This window comes from Nelumbo lutea, chromosome 4 (genome assembly GCF_056320005.1).
Source record: "Nelumbo lutea isolate HS-2025 chromosome 4, American lotus-T2T, whole genome shotgun sequence".
Taxonomy (NCBI): Eukaryota; Viridiplantae; Streptophyta; class Magnoliopsida; order Proteales; family Nelumbonaceae; genus Nelumbo; species Nelumbo lutea.
In genome coordinates, this window is record NC_142687.1 from 32,790,093 (window position 1) to 32,800,357 (window position 10,265).

Below are 10,265 nucleotides of genomic sequence, written 5' to 3' on the forward strand. Positions count from 1 at the left end.
CCTTTCCCCTCTGTGGGGTGAGGTCCTCGGGGTTTTCATGCGGTGGTCAGTCTGACTAGGAAACGAGCTGCCCATAAGGTGCCAGACAGCATGGTGGCGAGCTGCCTGTGAGTGCCAGGCTCTATAAGGTGCCAGGTTACATGATGGCGAGCTGCCTAGTGCTTGCAAGTGCTGCATGGTGGCAAGCTGCATGGTTAGTTAGCACTTAATTCTCATGAGGTGGTAGGTGTCATAATATCATTGGAGGGCCAAATCCGCCCTCATCAGTATCTAAACCAAACAGACTATATGAGAATAAGCCATTCCAATTCTGATTCCAAGTGATTAGGATTCCGAATCCAGCTATAAATTAAATGGACCCAAAGTATTTTCTCATATCTGTCATACTTCAATAAGGTTGTGTCGAATATATTGTAATTTATTCTAAATTATTCTCTCAGCGGAACTAATTATTCTTTGTGTCGAATATATGCTATGAATTAATGATTCTACATTTATGTTTCAGGTTCAGCATGCTTGCGAGAAATAGTATTGTCAAAACGTCAAAATTGTAATTTTACCTCCTCATGTTTTAAGGGTGAGAAAAAGAAAACAGTAGTACAAACATTAGCTCAACTTTTTCTGTTATTGTATATCATGGCCATATCGGTGTCTACGAGATCCTAATATTTCACTCTATATAAATTCTCTTTGGTGCATGATAGTTCTTCTTTTGCTTTGGTTTTCCTTTTTTCCTTCTCTCTTTATTTTAGTTTCTCTCAATAACTGTTATTTCGTACAGATGCACCAATGTAGCTTACCTCCTATATATAAAAATATCTAGTTGGTCCATCATTTGCATTCCCTTCACAAGTAATTAATTTGTTGACCAACCGTTTCACCGTTTTATTGAAATATATGGGTCATTAAATGGGGAGAAAGGTAGGTCAAATTACAACATTAATTTAATACTGAATAACAAAATTCCAGTTGGCGTGATTAATGAATTTAATGGACGGGTTGAGAATTGAGATAAGTTAAAAGAACAAGAATAAGATCAATAATTAGGTGTTAATATTTTAGAATTGAACAATTCAGAACCGGATCACCCTTAATGGAATGAGCTGAATAGACTCCTCCCCTAACATATATAATCAATAGGCAATGGCAAATTGTCTACGATATCAAAGCAATCTAGTAGTGGTAATTTATTGGATCCGGGTCGGGTGGAGGCATTTTAACACAAATGGGTTTTGTTCCCAGTAGTTGACAGCCTTAGAATCAATTAAGCAAAGCAATTGAGCAGAACGTTTCATACCCCATTTCAAAGACAAATAAATTCTAAAGTTATTAGTTCTGGTTCTGTTGGGAATTGGAGTTATAGAAACTTGGAATAGAAATTTTGAGCCGTGTTTAAAGATATTGTCTTTAAAACATTATTTGCCCCCACTCAATTTTACTGAGTTTGCTATTGGATTATACGCAAATTTGTCCTTAAGATACAACAGAGCTTTGAGTGAAAACCTGCAACTAGCAAAGTTAAAGAATTTCAAAAAAAAACCTTCTGTGAAATAGTAGCAAATCGAACTGAGAGAGACGAGTGATTTTTGAAAACTTATATTCATTTGTTTGATTCGTGCTATTTATATAATTTCTGAAAAGTCATGGAGAAGAGGAAAGTGCTGGTTTAGAAAATATTTTTTGAACAATCACAATTAACCTTGTGACTATTAAAAGATAGTTAACAGTTAACTTTGAATAGTGACTCATTGCACTAAACACACGTGCGTGTGCACATGCATTGTGCAATATCAAGCATCCATACTCTCCTCTTGACTGTGTTTAATTGCAATGCAAATGCAAATATGTACACTACATATTTACCCTTTTTTTTTTGTTCATGAATGCAAACATGGTTCACATTTTAAACCGGTGCAAAAGTGTAGGCCCATCATTAAATGCTCCAAATATCGTATTCTTTAATGCCTTAACTTTGGTCAAAAAGTTAATTATCAAGAGAGCACAAAACTATATCAAAAAAATAGGTACAGTAATGCTCTCTTTTTAGAGTATAAAAGTGTCAAAAAATACATTTTTACTCTGATAATCATTACTTTTTGATGCATCAGATAAACACTCACAAATGCGAACCAGAGTACATAAATGCCCTTGTTCAGCGTTTGTATTGCAAACAAACGGAGCCTTATAATTCTAAAATGTGTAAACAAACTTCCAGTTAAAAAATTCAAAACAAGTTTAATAATTTCCGATGTGGGACAAATTAAAACTGGTTTTAATATTAAAAGAAAAAACTATCTTCCAAGATATACGTGAAGTTGTATTTTTTTTTCATTTAATTAACCAATCAAACCTATTGCATTTAATCTCTACTGTGATTAAAATCCAACAGGTGCTGCCTCATGATGCCTAGGTAGATAACTCACCTACCATAAAATATATGCCTCCCCACTTGGGGGAGGTAATTAAGCAAGAAGGGAGGAAGTAAGGGAGATGACTCAGACGAGTTTTAACCCTTGATGGGGTTCAGGAAATCTTCCTGTAAAATGAAAAGAAGAGGAATCTGAAACGTGGGAAAGCGAAAGATCCGGCGAGGCTTTTGCTGCTTGTTTTCTCTCTTGTTCATTCAATGCCATCCATCTCTTCCAGCTAACAATCCCCGTAAAATTTGAATATACAAATGTATCCTAAACTTCGTTACTTCTATTGTATTTACTACATATTTTCTTCTTCCCAACTTCCCATAGTCTTAATTTCTTCCAAGTTCCAACATTTTTATTGGTTTTAGTGACCATTTGTTATATAACAAGGCAAAGAAGTCTGTCGTATACCCTACAAAGAGCCCTCACCTGAAACTGTCTCTTTTACCATTGATGCCTTTCCAGAGTTCCTGTTCATTAGCTCCAATGGCACTTGCAAAGGAGTACTGGGTGGCCTGAGACTCACAGACGGCCTAGCTTGCTTCAAGTGTGTTAACGTTCCTTCTGCTGGCAAACATGTATGGAGGGTCTCCTTTCCCATTTTCTGATTCTTCTTCTCTTCCCTTCTTCGGATTCATTAATAATTATCACGAAGCAGGGCTCGAAGAGGAAGAGGGATCAAATCACATAAGTGGGTCTACCAAGGATACAGCCCTGAGCAGTCTTCCCTCTCTTTCAGATCTAAGGAAGGAGAACAGCAGAGCGTATGTGTTTGGAATCACGAATTCTCCACCCGAGGAAGCTCAATCTATTATCAACTTCAGGACCAGTTATGACAATTCGGCGTGTCCCTCTGAATCCTTTCTTAGCTTCGAACAAGGAGAACGGGTTCCTCGCAGCAGTAGTCATCGGACGACCGACGATCATGAAGATGGTTACTCAATCTGGGTAGATTCTACGCACCTTATTAACCAGTGCCAGTGGCATCAATCCAGTAGTAAGTCTGCTGCGGCCACCGACTCCCGTCTGTCTGCTGAAGACCTCAATTGCTACGGCTTGAAGAAGAACACGGAGGGGCGATTTGGGTGGTTGTATTCAACACCGATTGCCACCGCTGAAAATGTTGATGAAGAGTATGGGGGATCAGAAGCACGCTTCCTCAAGCGGCCTTACACGGTATTAAATTAATTGCTTCTCTCAAGTAGATTAGGTAATACTGCCTTGAAACCAACATCGATCATCGACTGTATTACTTATGAGTTTGACGTCGTTATGACATTGTTGGTGCAGGGAGGTGAGATGCAAGCGGTGGCCAAGAAGCACTGGGCAGCTGGTTCACCTGGGACGCCCAAGACCAAGTCATCTCCACCCAAGGACTCACAGAGTATTGCAGCCAAGGTTTGGTTACTTAGCTTCTGCAACTGAACCTGACTTATTGTGGGTACTTACTTGTGAAGATGAATTCCACTTAATCATGGAGGTTGAAATGAGCCTCCAACCATACTAATAGTTAATTGTGTATTCCAGAACCGAAGAGAGAGGATCAGTGAGCGGCTGAAGATATTGCAGGATCTAATACCAAATGGAGCAAAGGTGAGGTTTCTGGATTTTATTTACTAATTCCTGGATTGAATATGAATATCCTTCAACTTGAACAGGGCGTTTAATTCTTAATGATGAAACTAGTCATCATGTAATGCTATTCTGCCTTCTCTGCATTTTGAGTACACAGGTTGATTTGGTTACCATGCTAGAGAAAGCCATCAGTTATGTCAAGTTTCTGCAGTTGCAGGTGAAGGTAATAATTCAACTCAATCTCATAGCCAAGGTCTTAAACATTATATATAGAAGATTGTAGTTATTTTGTATGGCTAGATGAAACAATTGTTCTTGGCACAGGTGCTAGCAACAGATGAGTTCTGGCCGGTACAAGGTGGAAAAGATCCTGAGGTTGGCCAAGTGAAGGAAGCCATTGATGCCATTCTCTCATCCCACGGACTCAGAAATTCAAGCTCAAAGGAAGAAAGCCATGGCGCAACAACAAGAAGAAATCAAATAATAGAAAACAAGAAAAAAAACAAAAGCTAAGACCGAGGAAAAGTTCTTGGTCACTTCTCTTAAAGCGAAAAAGAAAAAGGTTTTCTTTGGAAGTTAGTGATGATAGGTAGAAAGACAAAGTTTTGTATCATTCTTCAAAAGCTCTGTACTGTAATCTTTAGTGCTATGACATTTTTCATTTATAATGAGATACGAGATTGAAATCTAGTCCGAGTTTGTGTCATTGAGGATCCATCATATCTACCTTTATTGCAAACAGTTCCATGAATTATGGACTTCAGTTATTGGGGTTTTAATTGTTTAGTCCACCCCAATGTTTTTGAATCACCGTTGATCCGAACGGTCGGATCATTCGGCCTGAGAACCATTCAGACAACTGATTCTGTTTTATCTCAAATTCGGTCTTTGGCCAAAAACCATTGAATTGGTTAATGGGGCAGTTGAACAGCAATCCATTTAACGGTTTTGGCCTTTTTAATTTTAATAATTTTTATTTTTTATCTGAATGGACCATCCATTTGAACTGGATGATCAAACTATCGACCCAGAAACCGGTGGCCTGAACCTCCATAAACTTTAGAACAATTTATACATTTGGAACAAAAGTCCATGTATTCAAGGGGGTGGTGAATCATTGCTAGAGGTATTGAAAAATAAAACCCAAAAAATTATTTAGTCCTTGAGGTAGACTGAACTCTAAATTTCCCGCTGTTCCATCACTCTCATTGGACCTTGGTTCCTTGATCATAATGAATGATGTTACTCGGTACTTACCAAAGGGGCAGACCTATCGAACAAAGTCTACTTGTGTGATTAATAATTGAAAGTTGCCTCATCTGATTGAGATGTATTTACTTAGCACAAATCCTTCAAGTAGAAGATCCGGTTTTGTATTTTTTACCCATCAAAAAGAAAAAACTTCCCTCTACTGTTCTATCCATCCTGTTTCACAGTACAGAGGAAATGTTGGCCAGATCTCACCTCACGAAGGTTGATGGAAGTTTCCTCTCTCTCTCTCTAAACTGAAAAGGGCGATGTCCATGATCTGCTGGGCACATGTCAGTTAATTAAGGATCTATCACATGCTCAATCCCACAAAGAGCTTGCAGACTACATTCCCAATGACAATTAACTCAAGATTCAAACATACTGGTTTCAATAAAAAAAAAATGAAATGAATCCTACAGAATGTCATAAAACTATCCAATCCATGCTCTTACAGGACCAACCATCACGTTGTTTTGTTTTCGAGGAATTCTTGCACCATCCACTCGATGTATTGATATCAGTGCTGGTTGGATATCGATTTCTAGGTTCTGGCTAATTAATGAATTAAAATACAAAACCACCCACTCTGACTGTTCCTCTTTCAATCCCCACCACTGATAAATGGTTTTTGATATTCGAGTGTTCCATTCTGATCAAAAAGAGGTCTCCAACACATTTGTTTAATTAATGTGTATTTCTTATTTCTTTCTTTCAATTGATTATTTAGTAATTGTTTACTGTTTTTTTTTTTCATTCTCTTGATCCTTGGTTTCAGTTGTGGTCATGCATCCATTTTTCACATTCTCATGTTTCCCTTGTAGGGTTTTGCAAAATTAATTTATGGGCAATGATTTAATCCTTGTCTTTTTAATTAATTATTAATCAAAGATTAGATGTATGTATTAAAAAATTAAAACTAATTCAACAACTTCACCTTTTAAGCTGAACGATCCTTTATGATGTTATCCAAGCCTGTTTGAACAAGTGGTCTAGTGTTAGATCCTCGTCAAGCACTGAGATGACCATGAGAGGTGCGAAATAGATGAGGCTCGAAATGACAAACTGTAAACAATGGTAGACGGTCTAACCATAGGTAAAAGTGCACACGGTGGCTAGGATGGATTCGTCACTATGTACAAAGCCACCCTTGCGGGAATTCACATCTGTGCTCCATAAATACCCCACATGTATATCTGAGCATGCATTGATAATATCTCCAGTACTTATCATTGGGAGATATGCTGTGGACAGCTTTGTAAAGCGCAGATGCGATCTCCCCTGACAGTCTGTCGTAACACTCTATGCTGAGCTAACACAATTGCGTAACAAGCAGAAGAATTTGGAAGTTCCTCGCAATGAGATCTAATCCTGTCTGAGGTGGAGAAAGGAGAAATTATATAAAGTATTTTGTAACTCCAACATAGAGATCTTTTATTGTTCGTTTTACACACCCATATTCATCAGAACTCACCCCTGCCCTACTGATTAAAAATTAAAAATTAAAAAAAAAAAAAAAAAAAAACTAACCCCTTCCCTCAGAGTCACCAGCTTACAGTCCTCATTGATATTCTTGGATTTGAAATTTTCTTTTTAATTATTAGCCTACACCATGGATATGGTTTTTAATTCAATCGAGAAGTTCCTTTTTAATAAATTTTGCCTCTTGATGTTTCAAATTTTAATGGTCTCCACTTGTTGTGATGCTTGGATTTTTAAATTTTCAGCAAAGTATTGAAGCCTGAAGTACATAATTGGTGACCTAATTATAGGATGGACCACTCTTTATCTTGTATGTTTTTGAAATTTAAACTTCCCAGAGTCAACTCAGATCTATTACAATACAACTCAATTGATTTTTGAGCTGCCTCAACTTACAAAGTCATTGTTATTATCCTTCCCTTCACTTTGCCTGACTTGAATCAAATCATAAATGTGACGACTCGGAACTATGAAAATTTCGTTATTGAGTCACTGTTTCTGAGTGGGTGGTTGAATCACCCAATAACAGAATCTATGAAATAAACAAAAAGCCATACACGTAATTCAATCAGATTCAAGACTCAGTATCAACCCGGCCCTTTTAAGTATATCTATGGCATCGATGATGATGTGTGGGTTGGAAGTATGTTTTCTGAGATAACAATGTCTTTTTTTTGTTTGGAAACATTACTGCTAGATAAGACATTTACTAGAGCGATGATAATATTTTCTGTTTTATACCAATGCTTCAGGAAATGCCAAATCCGGCATTGCTCTAAGTCGCACCTTTCCAATTTCTAAGGCATGACTTGCAGCACTGTTTTTTATGAAAAAACAATTCCAAACAAACAGGTGTTTTCTGAAGTACCGTTTTTTTCTGATGTAACACTGATGTATCGCCGTTTTCTGAAACAACAGCACCAATGCCAAATCATTTGAAATGCAATTAAGGATGAATGCTGATTGAACATTGTAGGAAACTTTTTACTTGAATCACATCTATAACCTACCAGGTAAGCGCCACATCATTTGAAATGCAACAACATTAATGAAATAAGCCCAAAGAGGATCCCACAGCCCATCCCAGCCATGTATTGGAAACATCTCTCCCATGACAAGCATGAGAGATGTTCTCAATGCACACTGAGATGTGCCTATAGGCACGCTATCACTCCAATGGTCGTTTTAAAAAACATCTATTTGATGTTTCAACTTGTTGCATCGTCTTGTTTTGTAAAGCATAACCGTTGTAACCTCAAACAGTCTAACCAAACTCAATTTGTTAATGTTTTACTATTGAAACACAGATGTGGGGCTGATGTAAACCCCAAACAGAATCACAATGCGACCATACCAAACATCCCCTTAGTGGGTGGGCTCATCTTGCATTGCAAGTTGACTCACTGAGTCACCAAGTTTTTTTGTCGGTAAAAGCTGAGTCACCACCAAGCTGAACCTTTAGAGTTTTAAGCTGAACTCCGATTAGTGTGGGGCTGTCGTGTTTAAAAAATGAAAACACAGCGGCAGGCACAGAAACTAAGCCATCAATTAATGTTGTGGTCCTGGTAATGTTTGTTTCACTAATTAATCTGTTTGACAGGATTTCAGTCGGAAGTTATAATTAAAGAAAGCTCTTAGGGTTAAGCCCTGTAATGGCACATGGCATGAGGGGTTGTGAGCTGTGATTATTCATTCTTGTGCTTGTGGCTGGGATTAAACTGAAGATCATGTGTCCATCTGAGTTCAGGGATGATTGATTATTTACTCTTGGTCTTGGTGTGGTTTATTTGGGCTGACAAGATATGTTAACGTGGGCCAACGGTCCATTACCACCTGCCAACACACGTAGAAACCAACTAATAAACCACATACTATAGGATAAAGCAACTTCTGTTGTATCACATGAGGCCTTATTCTGACTCTCTTCCTTCCTCCATCTCGACTAAATACCCCATCTTTCAACTGTGAAATTTTCCCACCGACGTTTTTGTCTGTGAATGAAACTGGGCCTTAGAACTGGATTGAGCAACTCTGTGAATGGGTGGTTTGGTCTAGTCCAGCCCAGTTCATAGATGTAGCACCTCAGTACTTTGCTCTAGAACATTGGACACAAATCACAACGTAAACTTGGAAAGGATGCTTGGGGTCATCAAATTTGTTCTCACATTTTGCAAAAGAAAATTTATTTTTGTATAACCCATAAAATTATATACCTATTCCCTGGTTTATGCTCAAGCAAAAAATGATGTTTTTGCTTTGATTCAAAAGCATGGGGTGCGAATTCTCATTTATTTTTGTTTTAATTTTTTTTACCTTATTTGTTTGCAATACAGAGCAATTAAAAAAGAGAGAAAAAAAAAACGGAAGCAAAATAGTAAAAATCAAAGCAAAAGTGAACCACAATTTGCATTCTTCTCAATTGCACTATTATGCATTTGTATTAATCCCAATTTTTCAAAAAAAAGAAAAAAAAAAGAAATAAAAAAGGAAGAAGATGAGAAACAAAGGGATGGCAAGACTGTCTTTTTACGTGAATATAGTTTTCTTGATTGGATCAATTCCCTATATATTTATGCATAAGTAATCACTAATTTATGAATATCGAGGTATTGGAGCTAGAACAGCATTCAGAATCTCGAGTTGCTGGGTTATTAGTATATTGGGTAGCTGATAAAATAAGGGTGTCATCACGCAACAATCAAACCTGCAAGCCATAATTAATATGTCTATAATTTTCATTAATTATTATGTTCAATACACCTGAAAATTAGTCAGTCAAATTGATCTATACCGCTATACATAAGGAATATCACTAGTATTAAAAGATACCAATTAACCAATTCTCATTTAAAATGCACATAGATCAAGATGAATCATTAAATGCTGGTTCAGATTAACAACTTATCAAAGTCCTAAAAATACTATTTATGTATATAAGAACTGCATGGAAGATGAGTCAATTAATATACCTTATATTGCAGAGATTAGCATGTTGAGCAACTGTGACTTTCTGAAACGACTGCCTTAAACTTACATTATATTAATTAATAATTTGACAAATAAGAGGAACAGAAAGTTGAGCGAAAGTTCTTAATAACTATATATCAAATATGAATTGTTTGGGTGATGGTTGAGTTGGTCAAGGATGTTATGTGGTTATTTTTGTGGTTGTTTTTCATTTAGATCATGTCGATGTCATGTGAAACAGAAGATTACGACCTAAAAGGCCATGTCAATGTTGCTCTTCTCTTAGGCCACATGATTGTCTCCCTCTAACAGAGATCGACTACATCCTCAGGGAGATACATGAGGGTATCAGTGGAGAACACCCCAATGCACAGACCCTAGCAAACAAGGCACTCTGGAAATGTTACTTCTGACCTACCATGAAGCAAGATGCAACCAAACTCGTCCAAAGGTGTGACCGTTATCAGAGGCACTCTCCACCAGCCTACAACTCCCCTCATGCTCATTCCTAGTCCGTGGACTTTTTCCCAATGGGGGATGGACATCCCCGGAGCATTCCCCACCATGGTCAAACAT

The 10,265-nt window shown here is 37.5% G+C and overlaps 1 protein-coding gene across 1 annotated transcript; it reads left to right on the forward strand.

Annotated features, from left to right (window-relative positions):
* Window positions 1–2,492: 2,492 nt before the first annotated feature.
* On the forward strand, window positions 2,493–4,682 carry LOC148855057 (putative transcription factor bHLH086). Its single transcript, XM_088986639.1, has 5 exons — window positions 2,493–3,593; window positions 3,708–3,815; window positions 3,945–4,010; window positions 4,150–4,215; window positions 4,317–4,682. Exons 1-5 carry the CDS (start codon window positions 2,994–2,996, stop codon window positions 4,503–4,505), a joined length of 1,029 nt encoding a protein of 342 aa, XP_088842765.1. The 5' UTR covers window positions 2,493–2,993; the 3' UTR covers window positions 4,506–4,682.
* The last annotated feature ends 5,583 nt before the right edge of the window (window positions 4,683–10,265 follow it).